Raw genomic sequence first — 23,683 nt, forward strand, 5'->3', positions numbered from 1 at the left:
TTCAATATTTTAAATCGTGTTTCATGGTTGTAATGTAAACTATAAGAAATTAGCCATACGCACACTCCAGAGATTTGTGTTTTCGTCTTCTGTGAGCCATTCCGTTATTATGAAACAATATAGAAGATAATGTCTACATTATGTGTCATCTTATTCTAATTTTGTTGGAAAAGATTGTCGCTTAAATATTTCGTCAACGAGGTAATCAACACAATATGCAGTGGAATATATGAAAGTGTGTATGGTGCGATTAATAACTGCAGGTTCATATAACGTAAACAATTCCTTCTCTCTCGAATTAGCGAGATACAATGAAAAGGCATGATAAACTTTTATCTATGGTTTGCAGGTTCCACAAACAGCTGATAACCTAAACAATTATTATTTATTTTGAATCATGTTATAATTTAGACAGTTTGTATTATTAACAATATACGGTAATGATATTTAAATTTTGTCACAAGTTATATCATGACTATAAGCAAGATCAAAATTTGCTACCATTATTTTTCTTTAAAAATATTGCGCATCACGCGGGTACATATGCTAGTATACTTAATAGGAGTGTAAGCGTAGAATTTTCATAATATAAGAGAGGTAAGTGCTTGATTTTATACAATAAAAAATGTGTTCGGAACCGAATTATATTACAAAAGGTGTTTACCGTATTTAACCCAAAAATTTAATATTTCGACAGATTGCAATTCTTTCCCAGTTGCTCTATTAACTTATCCACTATTACCTTGTCTGAATAAAAGGTTCGACAAGTCGATACAAACATTTAGGTTGTTTTTTCAAATTTGCATTAGTTACGTTATGAAAGCTAATTCCTTTTTCCCTCACTATTTAGGCTATTTACTGGCTTGACATATAAAATAGGTGTAGCAATACTTTAGTATCCAAAAAGGGCATGCACGTACAACATTTAAGCTGAATTTGTCTCAGTAGACTTCTTGCTCTTGCCAGCACTATTATTACTGTTATTATTAACACTACGAGTCCCTTGATTGTTATTGTTGTTAGTATTCGCCCCACAAACAATTGTGAACTCAAAACAATATGCATTCCCAAAACATGAATACAATCCTCTGTCCATGTTCCGCCGTGTGTGTCTGCCACCGCCGTTGCTTCCTCGTTGAGATTTCTCCACCGGCGCCACTGCCTCCGCTTTAGCATACGCTTCCTCTGCAGAGAGCTCTTCCAGTATGGAACTCTCTGCATCATCGGGTGCCGTAGCTTTTGATGGCAGCCGTTGTGGTGACATGGGATGCAGTTTCTTTGCTATCTCCGCCGCCACAATGGAAGCGGACGGGCCAATATCGGAGCATAGCTCCGACCCGTTTACTATTGACCCGTTTGCCACCGACCCATTAAAAATTGACCCCGGTTGGTTAGGAAATTCTCCGTTGTTGTTGACATCAGAATATCCTAGGCTTTGTGATTGCCATAGCTGAATTTTATTACTTATTTGCAATGTCTCGTCATTGTCTTGATTATTGTTCTTGTTGATCATTTGGTCTTGAGCATTAATATCATTTATTTTTCTGTCTAAAATGTCTCTATGATCCAATGACAAAGGAGTAATTTCATTGAACAACGGCATGCTACGTTTGGACTTGTCAATAAGAGCCACACCCATATTAAGTATTCCTTGAGGGTTACCGTTAGGTCTACGAATTTGAAGAGCAACAAATTTCTTTCTTTTATCAAAAGGGTTGATAAGATTATCAAGAAGAACTTTAACAGTGCCTACAAGAATATCACGAAACCAAGAAACCGTATAAATCTCAACATGCACGGCAGAAGACTCAGAATTGAGAAATCCATCATCTATACGAAAAGAAAACTTGTCATTCCAATTAGGGTTGGTGTTTCCTTTATTGTCCACTTTGGTGGTGCGTTTTCGATTAGGGTTTACCCAAGTTAGGGCATATGTACGAAGGTTTTTGCAAACAGGAGATAAATCTTGCGCTGAAATGAGAGTTATTTCAAGAATATGATTGGTGTTAGGGGAAGGTGAAAGAGGTTGGGAAGAAAAAAGGGAAGAATTACGATCTGTTGTTATGGTTGAGGATGGTGGTGGTGTTTGGATGTTACTATGATCCATAATTTAATTTCTGCTACGATGCCGGTGCCGTCATCTGTGGCGGAGACGACCAGCTTGTAGTGGAAATATTGGCATCTACATCAAGGTGGGGTGGTGGTGGTAGAGGTTTGGGAGAAAAATAATGGAACAATGAGTTTTTGTGATTTGTTTGGTGTGTATGGTGGTGAGTTAGAGGGATTTGTTTTGGTTTAGTTTACCTTTTTTTGGACCATTATTTTTTTGATTGGTATTGATTTTTAGTTTGCTCTCTCTTTCTTCTCCACCATACAAGTTTAATTGTAGTTGTTGCGTGTGATTGTACCAATCATGAAAACGGTAGTTTGGAGAAATAACTTGAGTTACTATAGTCATCCAACGTATAACAAAATTCTACAATAAGCTGTTACAGCACGTTATTATGAAATATCATTAATCATGTATTTATATTGTGCATGATTATGTGCGTAAGCGGATGATTGTTGAAATATATACTAGTACTAGTTTTAGAGTACGCGCTTTGCGCCTGTATTCTGTCTTAATGAGTAATAAAGTAATTTAAGATTTGTGTTTGAGCTATAAAATTAAATATAGCTTCCTGAAAATGATAAATGTCGATCGTATAACTAACTCTATAAAGAAAGAAACTGTCCCTTAGAAATCCTCAACTATCGGTCTATAATTTAACTTAAAATTATTCCTAAGAATGACCAGAATTAGAATTGAAAGTTTATATTAGATTTTGAAGTGTCATTGTTCAAGTGAAATTAGTATTTACATAATTCTAGTATTAGTTAACTCCTTAATTATAGATATTTAAGGTGGTGGAAGGTGGGGGTGTTTGGATGTTACTATGATCCATAATTTAATTTCTGCTACGATGCCGGTGCCGCCGTCCGTGGCGGAGAGGATCAGCTTGTAGTGGAAATATTGGCATCTATATCAAGATTGGGCTGGTGGTGGTGGTGGATTTGGGAGAAACAGAAAGGAAAATGTTATTTATGATTTGTTTAGTGTGTATGGTAATGAGGAGTTAGAGGGATTTGCAATGGCTTTAATATACTTGTTTTGGACAAGGTGTTGATTTTAAGTTTGTTCTTTCTTTCTTCTCCAGCATTCAAGTTTAATTGTTTTTTGTTGCGTGGTTGTACCCACCGGCTAATTTAGCACATATAGTGGGAGTTCATGAAAATCCAAATTTTTTGCTAAATATTTTTAAATATTTCATTGTAAATTTAATTATTATTATATATTAATTTGATATTTTTATAAAATTTATAAATTTCAAATTCTCGATTCTTCTCTAATTGTACCAATCATGAAAACAGTAGTTTGGAGTAACAATTTTAGTTACTACAGTCATCCAAGGGATCACAAATTTCTACATTAACAATCACAATTTTAAGTTATTACAGCACGTTATTATTGCAATATATATCATTAATCATATATTTAGATATATTATTTATTCTAAAATAATTATTTATTTCATCTAAGGAATGAAATCAAAGTGTTATAGATGCATCAGGCATGGCTATGAGTGTAAGGGGGAGATTAATTGTTGAGATATACACTGTTATTAAAATCAGAAATTAGTTATGTGTGTGTGTTTTGTAAATTTATCGTCGTATGGTGGCATGACCTTTATATCAAAAAATCAAAAATTATAAAGCGAAGGGGAGCATAAGCTCAATCCTCTGTTCCAGTTTACAGCTAATGACTGGTCACAAAAAATAAAGCAAAATAGATCTCAAAGATGCCATATGAAATATGTATGTAGCAAACACCAACATAAGAAGCCTCGGATGTTTCTCTTCTTCACTTATCATCATTAGTATCAATCACAGTTCATATCCATGTATCATGAAAAAATAAGTATGAATGCTATGCATGTTATCAATGTCAAGTGTAATCATATCAAATCTCATTCGTGCCTCTACATGAGCACACGTCACAATAACAATACCGAATCCAATTCTTCCTTTATCAATGATAAATGACAAGATAAGTGAGAGAACCACAACATAGCAAATAAGCAACAAGCCCAACACCACACACATGTCAGCAAGACAAATCACAATAAACGAGGCAACAAATCCACAAAGTCACCAACAATACCAACCTAAGAATATCCATCCCAACTTCATACCCCGAAGGCTTAACATGCTTTCTCTGTCAATAACTAACTTCCACATATGCTTCGCTAACTGAAGTCTAACCGAAAAGTAAGTTGTAACCTACCTCACTGTCAAACTGGTGCCACGAACAGTCAAATCTGAGCCTTGCCCTTTTGATGAGCCTTTGAATACTCAAAGTCTAGCCATTACCAAAATCTAAGTTTCTGGGAACAAAGGTACCCATATTGCTATACATTCATTCGAATAGAAAATCAACTAGACAAAGAGGGGACTCGGACCCACAAGGGTAAAACGGGTATTTCAAAAGTGCAATTTGTAACCCAACGTTCTAGAAGTTCAAATATACTCTCCAATTGCTGATTAAGCTCAAATATTGATCAATTTCATCATTCAAAACAAAACCCCTAAATTAGGCATAAACCCTAATTTTCCCATAATCAAATCATTAACCCAGTAGAAGATTCAAGCTTATTACAACTAAATAATGAAATTCCATGCTTAGATTAGTCAAATCCATCAATTAATCTCACATTCATAGCCTAATATTCAAATAACAAAATTAAGGTGGAAACTCATCTTCTCCAACTATCTTTCGAGATTTCACCATAGATTTCTCCAACTTAATGAATGCAGGAGATCAAAGTGCAGGGATACAGATAATAACATTTATACAGATATATTGCAAGAGATTCACACAACCAGAGGGGTAACATAAAAGGACACCAACAAACATTGCAAAATCAATAGCAAAATCGGTTTTTCAGGCTCACACCAGTGGCAGATTGCAAGAAGAAAATGGAGTACTTGAACATCTGCAAGCAGATCCCCTACAACAATGGTGTACAACAAGCTAGAAGCTCATACAACTTCAGCATCGATCAAATACCTAAAAGAAACAACATCATTAGAAGATATGGTACGATTTGGACACAAAGGAGCTCAAACAAGAGATGGAGTACTCACCTGAGGTTCAACAACAATCGAAAGATCTTCCTTTACCCACAGCGATGGTACAAATCAGAAGATTTCAAGCTCAACATCATCGTTGAATCATTGATGGAGGATAGGACTCGCACAAAGCGGCAACTACACCGACATTTTAGAGTTAGAGACAACACGATTCAAGTTTCCAAATTCAGACGTATAGAAATAATTTCTTATATTTTTTGTTTTAATGGACCCGGTTTTGGGTCCATTTTTTGCATTTCTTTTTGGACTTATTTTTAAATATGTATAAAAGGCCCATCCGGCCAATCATATTTTTTTTTTAAAAAAAAAAAAAGTAATTAAGAACAAGGCAGGAGAGACTTACCCCAAGATAAATCCGCTTAGAAGACACTTCAGATCGCCCTTGAGTCACTTGGAGAATAAATTTTGGGAATGGGAAATGAAAGGTTCGAATTAGGCATTTAATGAATCTGAATCAGCGTTATCCGCTCCAGCAGAAGCTCTTCCACTACTGAGGTCTCGTCTCGGTGGAGGATTATCTGCTGGGGTAGATTCTAATAGAAAAGTAGAACTTTCGCGCCTGCAAACCAATCCTCGTTGAAGCGGGTCCGTCGGGGCGCACCCAGTCTCACTGAGGCTAGACATCAAAAACCAGCAATGTCTAGTTATTCACCAAGTTCACCTCAAATCCCGACATCCACTAGAGACCTCCCAGGTACAAAACAGATATGCACACGTACATAAAAACGCGCTATGGACTCACTCGTGGTCTCGAAATTTCCATTTGAGGTCTATTTGACCAGGTCAACCCCCAACGGCCAAAAACCAACTTTTCATCTAATACCCCCAAAACTCTCCTGAGTGCCTTAGGAACCGAACTGAATATCCCACCAAGTCATAGTCGATCCTCCGGACCTCACGGAATTGATGGATTTCAGAAAAAAGGTCCATTTACCCAAAAGTCAAATACCGGTCAAAGGTTTTTTATTAAGGTTCTAATTCTCATAAGTCAACATAAAACTCACCTGATTACCTCGGGAACCGTGTTTCCCATCCCCGAGGATCACAATCATACTAATTGAGCTCAGGGAAGGGTCAAAAGTGTTTAGTCGTTACACCGGTAGGCTCTAAATCACAATACTCGACCTTTAGGCCCACATTACCTATCGTACAGCCTACCCGTCTCAACATATTATCATCACTCCATCCGGAATCATTTCCCATCAGATCTTTCACTAGTACCATCAATGCATATGAGATACCATGATAAGCATGAATGAAGCATGCAACAAGATAACAAACCAATGCTAAGCAATAAAGAATTAATTTTTAGCTTTTTTCCACTTTTAAACTAGTATTAGGAGTGATGAGAAACACATGATCACAAACAGACGGGTAACAAACATATAAGCATGTATATAAGGGACCTTATATCCCAATCACAGACACTATCATTCTACGCTGCCAGCTAATGCCCAAAGCATGGAATCATACCAGGCTATACAACTGAAAGTAAACAAATACCCTTAACATGAATTATCAGTATCCGATACAAGTGTTTGTCACCTTACAAGTATCAAAACCCCCTTATGTTACCTGTCACGACCCGTCTAGAGGGCCGCGACGAGCGCCCGGTGCTAGCCCACCTGGGCACCCCCTTGACTTACACTTATACTTACATCTAGGTGAGCCACATAATTAAACATACATTTCTATTCATCATTCATGCTAGTCCCATTGGACGACAATGCTTTTATATCATCATTGGCATTTATGCCACATCAATGTACATGAGCCGACAAAGCTATCAAAATGATATACAAAATATAGGACAACTGGGCCAGACATATCTAACCATATACACAAGTCTATGAGCATCTAAGGAGAGTATGTTGTATCACATAAGCGGGACAGGACCCCGTTATGCCCATAATTATATACACAAAAGAATAAGTACCCAAAAGCTATGGCTCCGAATGAAATGGAGCTCTACTATGTAGTCTCTGAGAATGTGGCTATGGATCAAGCCTGTCTCCCTGTGCACCTGCGGGCATGACGCAGCGTCCACAAACAAAAGGACGTCAGTACGAAGAATGTACTGAGTATGTAAAGCATGATCAATATCAATATAGAAACATAATGAACAACATGAAGAATAGCACAAGATGGGAGATGGTAATATCATCGTCATAGGCACTTACTTGCCTTACATAGGATCTTTCCATTTCTAATGCGTATCTACATACATACATCCATATCCGTATCCGTTCCATATCTGTACTCGTATTCGTATACACACCCTTATTCACATTCATATCGTATCATATTCGTATTCATATCATATACATAATCATATCATATACATAGCATTTACATAGCATATACATAGCATACCCGACCATGCAGGATCGGTGTTTCATACATACTTGGCCAACCAAGGCTCAAGGTTGCTCATACCTGGCCCTACCAAGGCTTCAGGGTTACATCTACCTGACCCTACCAAGGCATCAGGGTTATCCGTACCATCTGCAGAGGTGTGCGCGCGTTACGTAATCATATACATACTTATTTACATATCTTACCCGGCCTCATAAGCTCAGGGTTCCATAATGGTCATACATATGCACATATACATAATAGTTCATAAGCATCTTTACTATTTACATCATTATCACAATCGTCATCAACATCATTGTTACTATTATCGTTATTCATCACATTTATCTTTATAGGCTTACTCGTCATACGATGGATGTAGCGCAATCGTGGCGTATCAAGAATCGTGAGCTTACTAGCTCGGAAGATCAAATCATTTGGAGGATATCATAGTCTCATAGAAGATTTAGATATTTGGCCAAATAATCATGCCTTATGAAAGAAGGGTTAGCCTTACATACCTTTCCGTTCACTATTCTACACTTGCGCTTTCTCCTCCAATGCTAGCGTTTCCACCTTCATTAAAGTCATACTATCATTAGAATCGATAGCTAGCATATATGACTAAAGCTAGAGAAAATCGGATAGCATCTCCTCTATTTATACGACACTCCTCCATAACGTATATCAACTCCCAAACGTCAATAATACCTTCACAATACCATAACAATAATCATTAATCATCCACATTACCCACATTTCTAGACTTACTTGCAATTATCCATATCCATGGCTATAACACACGACTATGTACATTCACGCACATTGCTCATCTCATGTTCTCAACATCATTTATAACATATTTACATCACAATACATCAAGACTCATAACTCAATTCAAACTATTTCTCAAAATGGCACTATTCCACATTTATGACCCATTTTTCTATACCCTTCTACAATCCAAGTATTTCAACTCTTAAATACCTCAAACAATATATAAATACCATAAATCTTACCTTAGATGTTGTAGGAACAAGCCTTAGTTGATAATACTCCACTTGAGCAAAAACCCTAGTTTATCTCCAATGAGATTTCTTGACTTGAATGATCTTTGATGGGTTTTCTTACACTTGATTCACTTGGTTTATGTTGTTGATCACTAAATATCCTTGAATTCTTGTGGAATAAATGTAGAGAGATGTTTTAGAGAGAAGGGGTGAAGTGTAGAAATGAAATAATAGACTTGGTCCCCTTTTTTAATAACCCAAAATCTGATCTGAAATGAACAGTCGTCGAAAGTGCACAGTGGTCGTAAACCCAGTTTACGGTCCGTATTCTGTGGGCGTATTTAAGCATAACAGAACCAGAAAGTATGCTGGGGATCATGGTGATTTACGATCGCAGTTTACGGGCTGTATTTCAATTTACGGTCCGTATCCCAAGTCGTATTTAACCATTTGAACATTTGATAGAAGGTTGAAGTTTTGGAAGTTGAAATACGACATGGCAGTTTACGGGCCGTATATCACTTTACGGTCCGTATTCCATTTTACGTTCAACTGGCCAAAGTGCAAATCTGCAACTTTCCACATTTTCAGGGCCTATAATTAGTCATTATGGATCATAACCTATCTCTTATTGCAATTGCCTTTGGAACCTTACTTAGGGTCATCAAACGTCGTTCCCTTCTTATTAAAACATTGTATACGCTATGCCCCTTTGTTAGCCTACCCACTGTACGTTCGCGGGGAAATTTTCAAGCTGTAACATTACCCTATTGTCCCCTTTTATTAGTTCAATTTAACTAACCATAACGATTAAGCTAAGGTATACAGTCTCAACCTGCCTGGTAATAAGTCCGAAATTATAGCAAGGCCTTGCCCTTTCTAAAAGCTTTCGAACGATCCCAATCTGTATAAACATGGATCAAGCGTAAGAATACGAGTCAATTAACACTCATAATGCCTTATAAGAAATTCGGGTCAACCAAAAACCCCATTCTAAACCCTAAAGGTCGAATCCATAATTTCGTTGGAAGATTGGGTTCAATAAGGTATAGTTATTAATCTAGGATATCATATGAGTCTAATAATACCCATATAAGCATACTTCAATTCTGAACCCAACAAGTCACCCAAAATAGGATTTCGAGCCACGAAGGGCATAATAGGATATTCAGTCTAAAATTAGTATACCCATGACTTATAGAGTCTATATACAAAAAATGAATGAAATATATCCACAAGTTCATGCTTGTAACGACCCGCTAGGTCGTTATAGGGGCTTTCACCATTTTACCCTTGCTAGCACCTTCCCGAGAATACAAATGAGCTTAATGGGAACTCAAAAGTTAGAAAACTAAAGACTGAAATTTGTCTTGGTTGTATTGTGTATTTCCTGAAACTTGTCTTCATTTATGTTGAGGGTGAGTTAGTAAATTAGACCTCCGTTGGAAATTCTGAGGCCACGGGTGAGCCCGTAGCATGTTTTTATGTGTGTGTGCATGATTGGTTTGCGTCTGTAGGGCCTCGGATTGGTGTTGGGATTTTGGGTGAAAGACTAGGAAAAATAACAGAGTTGCTGGTCAATATGGACTGCTGCAGCGGTGGTAGTACCGCTGTAGCGAGTCCGTCATAGCGGGGAGGTGGTTGCCGCTATGGAAGTCGAGGCCGTAGCGTAGCGGTCGACGAGAGGCAGAAACTGTGTTTTATATTCCATATTTCGAACCCATTCCCTACATAACACCAAAACCGTTCCCAAGAACAGTAAGTGCGATTTTCTAAGGCTAGGGCATTACTTCTCATTTTAGTTAAATTCTAATCTCTACGTAGTTCATTCCCTATTCTTCCTCAAGTTCCATGACTAGCTTAAGGTCCTCTAATGGTGAATGAAATATTGGAACCCTAGAAATAGTAAACCTTGGATAATGAATGGGTTGTTGATTTTATTATTGTTTATTAATCTAGGAGTGTAGAGTATCACTTTCTAGGATGCCAATTGATTACTTATGGAGGAAGTTGTATATTGAGACTTAGGGTTCTAATAAAAATGAGAACTTTAGCCTAAAAACTGTTTGAAAGGGGATGAACCGATTAGAAAACCCATTGAAAAGGGTAGGAATGGTTAGGCTCTCTTTTCCCAATTTTTATTTTGTTTAGTAGATAATCCAATACTTACTTAGCGTTATGATTTCTAGACTTTAAACGTTCCGAAGCCTTGCGAAAGGGGAAAGTTGTTGCAGAATAATTACATTGTTCTAGTTCAACTTTGAGGTAGGATACGGTTTACTTGAGTTAGATTTTAGTGAGTTGATTGCATGTGTAGTAAAGTTGATAGGAGAAAGTATGAATTGGTTGGTACGAATTCTGATTATGTGGTATGAATTGGTTGGTACGAATTCTGATTATGTGGGCTTGTTGCCATTTCTTTATACACCGAAACGTGAGATGAAATTGTTGTGTTTTGAGAAGGAAAAAGTCAATAAATACTCTTCTTGTTGATTGAGATGGTTGAATATTCTTCTTATTGCTGAATTGAATGATCTGAGTCTTGTTATGACTTGTGACATAGTGCCTTGTATTCATTGACATTGATATTATTGACTGACCATGTTCTATATTGACTGTTGGACCGGAAATAAGTTGAGATTCGTATTGTGATCGGATATATGTATATATAAAGGCACATTTGACAGGGGGTGAGAATGTGGCCTAGTTATGGGCTCGTGATCCGAGGTCAGTTCCGGAGCGAGTGGTACATAGACACCATGGGTCCCCTACAGGTCATGACTACTTAGGAAAACAATACCATTTAGCATGTGTGTACACGGTTGAGATACTTTCACTATTTTACTGCATTGCAATTAGTCTCAGGTTATTACTGTTGTTGGCTGATGACTGAACTTATATCAACTCGGTGATTGCTTGATAGCTGGACTTATCTTATTCCTGTGTTGGCTGATTTCTATTGATGACATTATTTGGTTATGTGTTGTTGTGCCTATCTGCCTATCCTATTGATTTTATGAACGTATGCATGATACCAATCTTAGTCGGCCTATGATATCTACCGGTACATAGTGTTTGTACTGATACTACCGTGTTGCACTTTATATTTGAGTGCAGATTGTGTTCCAGAGACATCTTCCAGACCTCATCTATAGTGTGAGGCCAGTTCCCGATTAGATCTAAGGGTGTGCTCCTACCCATTTTATGCCACCTGAAGATCCTCTTTGTTGATGTCTATTTTCATTCCAGATATTGTTTATGCTTATAGAAAGTTATCTATTCTTTAGACAGTTATGTTTTATCCTTGTACGATGACTTTCAAATCTTTAGGGTTGTAATAGTTAGATTTCCGCACTTTTATCTATTGATGGCATGACTAGACAGTTTTATGATTTAATTCTGGTTATCGATTTATAATTGTTTAAAATGGTTTGATAATTGGGTTAGGGGATGATCCGCCCACAAGGGGATTTGTGTGGGTGCCACTCACAGCTACTTAGGTCATGAAAAAGTTGGTATCAGAGCCTTAGGTTCATCGATCTCATTGTACAAGGACATGTCTTGTAGTGTCTTGCGGATCGGTACGGAGACATCTGCACTTATCTTCGTGAGGCTATGGGACATTAGAAATATTCAAATTCTTTCTTTCGTGCTACTGAATTTCAATTGGTATCTGGACGATTCAAATTGGTATCTGACTTTTCTTTCTATTCTCTCACAGATGGTAAGGACTCGTGCGGCAGCAACAGCAAATGAGGTACCCACGCCGGCCGCAGCTCGCTCAGGAGGGTAGGCTGCTGGGGCCGTAGTTCGTGGTGGAGGCCAAGCTAGGGGTTGTGGCTGTGGCAGAAGCAGGGGAGTAGCAGCACCAGCCAGGGGCGGGGCTCCTTCGGCTGGTCAGGATGGCGCTGAGTCCCCTTGGATTTAGGTAGTTCCAGATGAGGTGACAGAGTTTGCAGCAGCACCAGCTCAGCCAGATATTATAGCTCCTCCAGTGTTATCAGACGTCATGGTTCGAGTGTTGAACCTGCTGAACGGTTTGACAGAGGCAGGTGTGTTACCAGCTGTTCCAGGGTGCTAGAGTGGGTGATCCAGCTCCGGACGGAGCTCGTGCGCCGGGGTTATAGCATGCTGCAGCTGTGGCTCCTTATTTGGATGAGGCTCCAGGGCAAGAGGTATTTCCTAGTGTTATACCTCAAAAATTTTTGCGTCGTTTGCGTCGTAAGAAAACTAATGTAAGCTTGGAGAGGTCATGGAACCCTTATAAGGTTAAGAAATACTTTTAACAAGTGCTAAGCAAGTGTCTAAAGTCTCCGAGATCAAGCGAATCGAAGAAATTAAGTTTATCGAAATTTTGGAAAACCTTGGAAGAATTCCAGATAGAATTTTTGGTCCAACTTGAGGGAGGTTTATCTCCTGGAATATGAGGGTTTATGAAATGCAAAAACTATCCAAATAGAAGTTCATTGAGTCTAGTGTCCAATGCAACAAACCATTCGTCGATACGACATCGAAGTAAAAGGTTATAGGCGTTTCTAGATAGGCTGCCAGATGGCTTCTCTGCAGGTCCACGTGGAAGGCGATCGAACCGGCCTTCAAGGGGTATAAATACCCGATTCCCCTCATTTTATCATCATTCTACACTCCCTTGAGCTCTAGAAACCTCCATAAACATTTCTTAAACACTTATAGCCCATTTGATCAAGAATATAACAAGATTACACTAAACTAGTTCATGAAAAGTGATTGTTCTTGCTTCTACTTAATGTTGTGGCGAGTTTGGTCTTGAAGCAAGTTGTGTGAATTGAATTCTTCAAGTATAAGGTATGTTCTCCATCTTATATCTTATGTTGAGTTGATTTGAAGGTTTAGCAAGTCTTAAAAGTGAAAATAGTTATAGAGGAAAGGTCATAAAGTGTTGTGTTGTAGTTGTTGAGTTTATGAACTGTTTTGAGCCTGTTGTGGCTGCGTTGTTGAGATAATTTCCATGTGTATGGACGGTATCTAATGTTGTTGGTGTGTTGATGAGATTATGCTCCTTGATTGGGAAGGAAGGAAGTGTATATTGTTATTGTATATTGGTATACTTTGGGTAGTTTGGTGTATATTCTTTGTATGGGCAGTGAAAGGAGTATTTAAGGACTTTTCTAAGATTGTTGTTGCTATTGTTGATGTTGTTAATGATGTTTGGGAGTTGTTTTTGGAATTTGGAGGAAATAGATGATATAGGGGAAATGTTGTCCAAATTCCGTTAACTTATTAACTAGCTAAGTTTGAGTGTGTAAGTGCTCCTATGGCCTGATTGTTTTATGAATCATCTTGGATGTAGATTTGCAGGCTCGAAAGGTAGACTTTGAGTGGCTAAGTAAGCAGCAAGGTATGTTAAGGCTGTCCCTTTCTTTCTTAAGGCATGATCTTATTGTTATGAATTTTCACAAATGATGTCCATAATGATTCCGCTCATAGAAATGCTAGAAGCTTACATTCTTGATGTTCTTACGATATTATTGATGTTGGTCTCACCTTATGATTATTTTTCCTTGAAGGTGAGATATGCCAATGTGGTTAGCTCCATAATGGAAATCGGAGGTTTACCGACCTTACGTCACTCCGATGAATTTAGAAATGTCTTTTTAAAGAATATTTTGTAAGACATGAATAGTGTGGTAGTTATGAGATCCCTCATGACGTATTTATGCTAGAAGATAGGCTTATGATGCAGCAGGAATTTACCAAGGTTAGTTAATCAGGAAGAAGTCTTAATGGCCTCGAAATGTGCTTATGAGTCTTATGTAATCATGTAGGCATTAACGAAAAGTAATGATCATGAGAAGTGCATAGAAGCTAATAGATAAAGAACGAACACTAGAAGTATATAAAGGGTACCTATAGGGAATATTTGGATCGGGTTGAGAGATTCGCAGCACATGCATTCATATTTGGATCGGGCTGCACGTTCCGCAACACATGCATTCGAATTTGGATCGGGCTGCACGTTTCGCAGCACATGCTTTCATATTTGGATCTGGTTGCACGTTCCCCAGGACATGCATCCATATTTACCACTGGTCTACAACCATTTTGGCAGATATATATGTATCACCATGCTACTGGTAGTTGGATAGTTATTACCACCGAACTACGGCCGGTTGGGCAGTTGCCACTGATCAGTCGGGCAGTGCACTCTACAATCGGGCGATAATCAGATGGGCAGTTACCACTGATCAGGTGGGCAGATAGCACAAGGATGATAAGTAGGTCAGCGACACAGTACTGTACATGAGTATGGCGGGGCCCTGTCTCGACCACATTATGTCATGTACTCTAGTAGAGGCTCGTAGACAGATATGCACAGTTAGATGTCTTATAGTCACCTCGATTTATACTCTGTTGTATCATTACTATGGATAGCCTTGCCGGCATATGTACTTGGGATTAGTTTGATGATATATGTATATTATCTTTTGGGCTTGTGTCCCATACAACTTATGTATCTACGAGTTAGCATTTTAGCTCACTCAGGTATGACTAAGAGTTGCATGTATGTGGTGCTCGGTAGGTTAGCTCTCGGTACCCATAATGGCCCTCCGCTTGGGTTGTGACACCTAGGCCAGTGGGAGGTCCAGTACTGACTGGGGATGAGCATGATTTGTTCATGAGGTTCACTAAGATTGTCACGACCCAACTAGGGGCCGCGACGGGTACCCGATACTTGTACCGAGCACCCCTTATCTCGTATCGTACTCTTACTACTAAGTGGGCCGTATAAATAAATATCATCATGTCCTTAATCAACACTATCATTAATAGCATTATTATAAACATGTATTAATAAACTTTACTAACTTAATATACAACGACGGGGACAAACAAGGTTATGAAACATCTGACTGTACATATCTGTCTACGAGCCTCTAAACAAAATACAGATACTAACAAGGAGGGTCGGGTGCTGCCGTGCCCGAACATGTACACAAAAGTAGTACCAATAAGCTGGAGCTCCGGAACGACTGGAGCATCCTCAAATACTGCTGACGAAGCTCCTAAGAGTCAAACCCGTCTACCTGTGTACCTGCGCGACATGAAAACGCAGCGTCCACAAGAAGGGACGTCAGTACGAGTAATGTACCGAGTATGTAAGGCATGAAAAACAGTACAATAAATAACATAAGATGTGAATGACAATGTCATAGGATTATAGAACATATTGTGAGATAAGAGAGTAACCTGTACATATCAGTGCCTTATAGGCCGGATGCCATGCATGCTTATCTTTCCTTTGAAAACATTTTTTTTTTCATATACATAGAAAATAGAACATATCATCATGTCATAGCACCGAATACGTCGGCTCCCCCACATATGTCCCGCGTCCGGGCATCCCGCGTCCGGGATGAATTACGCCAGCTGACCAGGTGGCAATGCGTCTATAGCGCAACATATCTCCCTTCCCCACATATGTCCCCATGTACATATACATATCATATACATATATCATATAACAGCATGCATGAGAGCCCAAGGAAAGTCATGTATCCACCGGAGTGACGTAAGGTCGGTAACCTCCGATTACATTATGGGACAAACATGGCCGCTTTGTCTCGCCTTGAAGGAACTAGGACTATAAGGCGAGACTATAAACGAAGAATAGTATTAAGAGAAACATATAATAAAATCTTAAGCTCCATAAAACATCAATTCATACACTTTGAGGTCTTTAGAAAATAGAGTCATAACAAAGGAATGAGATTGAAATCAAGGACTAGTTCATTATTCTTATATTCATATGAAATCCTTAGCTCAAGACTTTTAGACATAAAACCATTATTGTCATAATCATTCTAGACAATTCTCTTCTTTGACTTCACCATTATCATAACAAAAGCATATTCATCATTGTAGTCATAGAGTTTACAAAATCATAAACCTTTGTTTGGAAAGGTATAGACACTTGGAAAACACTTACGGGTTATTAGTAAGAGAATCATGCCATAAAATCATAAATATCTATCTTTTGGAAACAAGTAAAATACGGGAGCGATTATGAAATCATAGCCTCGGGATCATAACATCTAACTTTCAAAGTCAAGGAGATATGGAAACAAATGTGAAATCTTAACGTCGGAATCATGCCTTGAGAGGAAGGGACGAGCCTTACATACCTTGTTCGCTTCCTCAGTCAATCCAACTTAACTCTTGGCCTTCCCAAAATCTATAACAATATTAATGAATATAAACATTAGCTATAGATGTCTAAGAACCTCATTCTAGACTAACACTTTGTCTACCGAAATTTCGGCAGCACTTCCCCTGTAAATACACCATCTCCAAAAATCTAACTTGGCCAATTTCAATCAACAACAATCCGGGAATTCAACCCGTCCAATCTATCAACAACAATGCTAATAATCATACTAACAATTTCAACAAACAACCCAAGATGCATTCTACCATTAGCAATCTTCGTCATACAATTCAATGACATTTCATTCACATTCAATTCAATTCGCATAACATTCAAATGACTCATTCGACATACTACTTCACCCGGCACCTTCTAATTCTACAAGAACAATAACAACCTAATCCCTTCTTTCAAATTTAATCACAACAACCCAACAATTTACACACTAACACCATCATACCAACAACCTTATCTTCCATACATGCAAGAACATTATATTCAATTCACATGAACCTCTAAAACAAATCTCCAACTACTACAACTTCACTAAGCTCATTAAGATTTTATTAGCAACATAAAATCCACAACAACAACATCCAAAACACTAAATAAAATTGACTCATTCTCTCCTATGTTTCACCACAACCACACGACCAACCCTTAACCCACCAAATGTCACAAATTTCATTCATTTCTAGATAATACAACATACACAAACATCCATAACATAAAAAAGAAGAATGAATTCTTACCTTCTTCCTTGATTTCTCACTTAACTAAGACTTGTAACTTGCAAGAATATGGGTTTTTCTTGCTCCAAGGACCACTCCACCTTGCTAGGAATCCTTCAATTGGTAGAAAATAATTTTTGAAGAAAGTTTTTGCCAAGGTTCTTGTTGGTTTTGCACTTGGCCGAATGGCCCTTAAGTTTTTCTCCTTCTTTTCTTGTTCTTTAACTTCTTGAAATTTCTAGAGAATTATATGAATATTATGAAGACTTGGTCTTCTTTTAAATTGTTCATTAAACTTTTATGAGGGCTTAAGCCCACACCAATTTGGACGGCCAACTTGGCCCAAAACTCAAGTCCACTCTTTTTTTTTTGTTCTACAACTCATGAAAAATTATTTTTTTCCAAATTCCAAATTTGCCCTTCGTCTTCCTCCATATTTCCACGAGTCATATTACGAATTTCCCTTTTGCCCTTAACCTTTCTTAATATTTTCACTTCAAAATTTTCATAAGCAACTTGTGTGCCCAACAAAATAAAAATATAACCCTGCTTGTTAACTTCCCGCGATTATCGTGAATTATCCGAATGCACAAAATGTGGGATATAACAAAGATGAAGCCTCCAAAGTTCTTTGGCAATGAGGCTAAGGATGCTTATGAGTTCATCATAGACAGTCATGAAATGCTCCATAAGATGGGGGAAGTGGAGAAGGATAGTGTTGAGTTTGTGACCTTCCAACTCTTGGGTGATGCCAAGTTAGGGTGGAGGCCTTTTGTAGAGTGCAGGCCAGTGGGATCGCCCCCATTGACATAGAATCAATTTCACCAGGTGTTCTTAGACAAGTATGTTCCTCCTACCTTGATGTAACGGAAGCGTGATGAGTTCAGTAATATTGAGCGGGGTAATCTATCTGTGACTGCTTATGAGGCTCAGTTCCATTCATTGTCTGGCTACGCCCTCCAGCTTGTGCTTACTGAGAAGGAGAGAGTTAGGAGATTCGTGAAAGGGTTGAACACTGCTCTTCAGTTGTCAGCTCTTGAGCTTGTGGACTCAGGTGCTTCCTTTCAGGAAGTGGTGGATCATGTTAGGACCGTCGAGGGTGTTAGGTAGGATGGTTATAACAAGTACGCAGAGAAGAAGGACCGAAAGGGTGGCAGTTTTGGTGGCACTTTCTCTATGGGCTAGAGATCCCAGGTCTATTCGGGATGCCCTGGTCAGTCAACTATGCATGCTTCAGTTGGAAGCCCATCAGGGGCCAGTTAGTACTATTCAAGTCAACCAGGGGGTTCGCAGGCCAGAGCTCTAGATTAAAGTGGTTATTCGGCTTTCTTAGCTTCTGTTCACCGTTCGACGCGAGACCGAGGATGCTTTGAGTTTGGTGAGATGGGGAATTTCTAGAGAAATTGTCCTAATCTTGGGCAAGGTGGCCAGGGTACTCAGTTTTGGACTCCCAGAGCTCTAGCATCAGGTAGAGGTGAAGGATCTTATGGTGGTAACCGTGCTCAGTCTAGGTGGTGGTCACACAACCGGTAGAGGTGGCACCCAGCCTAACAGAGGCTGGTTTCAATCTGGTAGAGGTGGGCATCATACCGGCAGGGGTGGAGCTCAGACAGGGCTAGTTAATGACAATGGTTCGCAGGCTACTGGCAGACGAGTTCACTGTTATGATTTTCCTGGTAGGTTGGAGGTAGAGGGCTCTGATGCCGTCATCACAGGTAACATATCAGTTTTTCACTGCATGGCTTCTGTATTGTTTGACTCGGGTTCTATATTTTCTTATGTGTCTACATATTTCTGTATGGGTCTTGATATGGTCTGTGATTTGCTTAATGCCCCTATACATGTATCTACTCTAGTTGGAGACTCTATAGTTGTAGATAGAGTTTTTCGATATTGTACTGTCGCACTTATGAGGTATGGCACCTAGGTTGATTTAGTGATTCTAGGCATGGTAGATTTTGATTTCATCCTGGGTATGAGTTGGTTAGGTCCTTATCATGCAATTCTAGATTGCCACGCCAAAACAGTCTCCTTAGCTTTGCTCGGGGTGTCTAGACTTCAGTGGAGGGGTAACCTTAGTCCCTCCCCAAAGAACACAATTTCCTTTATTCGTGTAAAGAAGCTAGTGGATAGGGGGTTCTTAGCTTATTTGTCACATATTCGTGATACCAGTGTTGACGGTCCATCTCTTGAGTCAGTTCCTGTGGTACGTGAGTTGGCGGAGGTGTTTCCCGCAGACTTGCTAGGCATGCTACCGGATCGTGATATTGATTTTTGTATTGACTTAGAGCTAGGGACCTGCCCTATTTCTATTCCGCCATATCGGATGGCACTAGCAGAGTTGCAGGAATTAAAAGAACAACTTCAGGTTCTTCTTAGTAATGGTTTCATTCATCCGAGTGTCTCCCTGTGGGGTGCTCCTATACTGTTCGCGAAAAAGAAAGATGGGACTATGCAGATGTGCATTGATTATCGCCAATTAAATAAAGTCGCCATTCGAAATAAATACCCATCCCTCATATATGATTTGTTTAATCAACTTCAGGGGGCTTTTGTGTTTTCAAAAATTGATCTGATCGGGTTTTCATCAGTTGAAAATTCGAGCAGAGGATATTACTAAGACAACTTTCCAGACTAAATATGGGTATTATGAATTTCTTGTTATGTCTTTCGGGCTTACTAATGCCCCAGCTGCTTTTATGGATTTGATGAATGGCATTTTTAAGCGATACCTAGACTCCTTTGTGATAGTTTTTATTAATGACATCTTGGTTTATTCGAAGAGTAAAGAAGATCATGAGTCTGTGTCCTTCTTGAGACATGTTCTTGAGTTGTTAAGAGACAAGGAGTTGTATGCCAAGTACTCTTAGTGTGAGTTTTGGCTTGAGTCTGTGTCCTTCTTGAGACATATGGTTTCGAAGGAAGGGATTATGGTTGATCCTAAAAAGATTGAAGTAGTGAGAGATTGGGCTAGGCCTACATCAGTGACAGAGATTCGCAGCTTTGTGGGGTTGGCCAATTACTACCGTCGGTTCGTGAAGGGGTTTGCCTCTATTGCTTCGCATTTGACCCGTTTGACTCAGAAAGAGGTACCTTTTCAGTGATCCGACAAGTGTGAGGAGAGCTTCTAAAAGCTCAAGACTTTATTGAGTATAGCTTCAAAACTCCTGATAGACTAAGAGATATACCCCTCTAAATTTGACCCAAAATTTATGTTTAAAATTCTACCAAATTTTCGACAAACTTATTTTCTTCGATTTACTTGATCCCGGAATCTTTAGACACTTGCTTAACACTTGTTAAGAGTATTCCTTAACCTTATAAGGGTTCCATGACCTCTCCTATCTTACGTTAGTTTACTTACAACGCAAACGACGCGGAAATTTTTCGAGGTGTAACATTCTCCCCCCCCCCCCCCCCCCTTTAAAAACATTCGTCCTCAAATGTTAAGCTCTTAAGAATGCTACGAAAATTTCGCCAGAGTTTCCCCTGTAATTGTACCACTACCATCCTATCGCAACAACCCAAAATATACAGTGCGTCACAGGGCTACAACATCAATATCCACATTGGCCACACACGACCAAAAAATCATTCAAAGAAGCATCACATACCTGAGAATAATGGTGTCTCTGGCTGGAGCTCTTTTGGGAGTGGAAACAAATGTGGGTACCTGGACTTCATATCTTCCTCAGCGTCCCAAGTCATTTCTTTACTATTATTGTTTCTTCACAGGACTTTAACTGAAGCTACGTCTTTGGTTCTGAGTCTCCGAACCTGCCTATCTAGAATAGCAATGGGTACTTTTTCATAGGATAATTTCTCAGTAATTTGGACATCTTCTATAGGAATGATTCTGGAAGGGTCTCCCACGAACTTACGAAGCATTGACGCATGAAAAACTGGGTGGACTGACTCCAGATTCGAAGGCATATCTAACTCATAAGCTATTTGTCCTACCTTGCGCACAATCTTGTAGGGTCCAATGTACCGAGGATTAAGCTTACCCTTCTTACCAAATCTCATAACACCTTTCATCAACGACACCTTCAGGAATACCCAATCATTAACTTGGAACTCCAAGTCTCGTTGGCGATTATCCGTATACGACTTCTGTCGACTTTGGACTGTTAATAATCGATCCCAAACAAGCTTAAATTTCTCCACCGCTTGCTGGATTAAATCTGGCCCTACTAATTTCCTCTCTCCCACTTCAAACCATCCAATTGGCGATCTACACTTTCGTCCATATAAAGCTTCATACGGGGCTATCTGAATACTGGAGTGGTAACTATTATTGTATGCAAACTCAATAAGAGGCAAGTGATCATCCCAATTACCTCCAAAATCTAGCACGCATGCCCTTAACATATCTTCAAGGGTCTGAATAGTGCGCTCAGCCTGTCCGCCTGTCTGGGGGTGAAATGTTGTACTAAGATTCACTTGAGTCCCCAAACCCTCCCGAAAAGATCTCCAAAAGTTAGCCGCAAACTGCGTACCCTTGTCGGAGATAATGGATATTGGAACACCATGAAGTCGGACTATCTCTTTAATATAAAGCTTCACATAACCCTCGACGGAGTAAGTAGTCCTGACAGGTAGCAAATGTGTTGATTTTGTCAGTCTATCAACAATTACCCATATAGAATTAAACCTACGCTGAGATCGGGGTAAGCCTAAAATGAAATCCATATTAACTACTTCCCACTTCCAAGTCGGGATTTCCATAGCCTATAATAATTCGCCGGGCATCTGATGTTCAATCTTCACCTGTTGGCAATTAGGACACTGGGCTACGAACTCCGCTATATCTTTCTTCATTCCATCCCACCAATAAACCTCTTTGATGTCGCGGTATATCTTTGTTGACCCTGGATGGATAGAATAGCAGGAGAAATGAGCCTCCGCCATAATTTTCTGACGTAACCCCACAACATCGGGAACGCACAACCTACCTCGATACCTGAGGATTCCATCTTCGGTAATCCCAAATGGTGATTTCTTCTTTTGCGGGGTTGTCTCCTTGTAATGGGTCAATGAAGGGTCTTCATACTGACGCCTTTTCACCTCGGCTACTAAGGATGATGTTGTTGTAGTCTGTATAGTAACTCCTGTATCTCCTGAATCTACCACTCTGACCCCCAAATTGGCTAACCGAAGATGTTCATGAGGCTACTCCCTTTTTCCAGCCCGCAGGTATGCTAAATTACCCATAGATTTGCGGCTGAAGGCATCTGCTGGCACATTCGCCTTCCCTAGTTGGTACAAAATATCAACATCATAATCTTTTAGCAATTCTAACCACCGCCTATGTCGCAAGTTTAACTCCTTCTGTTTGAAGATGTACTAAAGACTCTTATGATCTGTATAGATGTTAACATGAACACCATATAAGTAATGTCTCCAAAATTTAAGGGCATGAATCACGGCTGCTACCTCTAGGTCATGAGTCGGGTAGTTCTTCTCATGCTTCCTGAGCTGTCTAGAAGTGTAAGTAATCACCTTGCCGTGCTGCATCAATACACAACCCAATCCGACCCTTGAAGCATCACAATAGACAGCAAAACCCTCAGATCCCTCTGGAAGTGCTAGAACTGGTGCTAAAGTCAACTTATCCTTCAGTTCTTAAAAACTCCGCTCACAAGTATCTGTCCATTGGAATTTGGTTGCCTTTTGAGTCAACTTCGTCAATGGGGTAGAAAGAGAAGAGAAGCCCTCCACAAATCTTCTGTAATACCCTGCTAATCCCAGAAAACTACGAACCTCCGTCGGCGTCGTAGGTCGAGGCCAAGTCTTCACAGCTTCTATCTTCTGAGTATCCATTTTGATGCCCTCATCTGAAATAATATGGCCTAGGAAAGCCACGGAGTTTAACCAAAATTCGCATTTTGAGAATTTCGCATACAACTTCTGGTCCTGAAGGATTTTGAGCACCGCACACAAATGATCTGCATGCTCAGTCTCTGATAGGGAATAAACTAGAATGTCATCTATAAACACAATAACGAACAAGTCTAGGAAGGGTCTGAACACATGGTTCATTAGATCCATGAATACAGCTGGAGCATTAGTTAACCCGAAGGACATAATAATGAACTCGAAATGACCATATCTAGTCCTAAATGCTGCCTTTGGAATGTCCTTCCCCCTGATCCTGATCTGGCGATAACCTGACCTCAAGTCTATCTTCGAAAAATACCTGGCACCCTGCA

The 23,683-nt window shown here is 39.4% G+C and overlaps 1 protein-coding gene across 1 annotated transcript; it reads right to left on the reverse strand.

Annotated features, from left to right (window-relative positions):
* Window positions 1-610: 610 nt before the first annotated feature.
* Window positions 611-5,386, reverse strand: LOC132615792 (uncharacterized). Its single transcript, XM_060330381.1, has 2 exons — window positions 5,185-5,386; window positions 611-5,107 (listed from the first exon to the last, which is right to left on the reverse strand). Exon 2 carries the CDS (start codon window positions 2,105-2,107, stop codon window positions 926-928), a length of 1,182 nt encoding a protein of 393 aa, XP_060186364.1. The 5' UTR covers window positions 2,108-5,107; window positions 5,185-5,386; the 3' UTR covers window positions 611-925.
* Between the last annotated feature and the right edge of the window lie 18,297 nt (window positions 5,387-23,683).

The sequence above is a fragment of the Lycium barbarum genome, chromosome 10 (genome assembly GCF_019175385.1).
Source record: "Lycium barbarum isolate Lr01 chromosome 10, ASM1917538v2, whole genome shotgun sequence".
Lineage (NCBI taxonomy): Eukaryota > Viridiplantae > Streptophyta > Magnoliopsida > Solanales > Solanaceae > Lycium > Lycium barbarum.

Bases quoted from the DNA above. Each gene is read 5' to 3' on its own strand.
- LOC132615792 (XM_060330381.1), bottom strand. From the start codon at position 2,107: ATGGATCATAGTAACATCCAAACACCACCACCATCCTCAACCATAACA.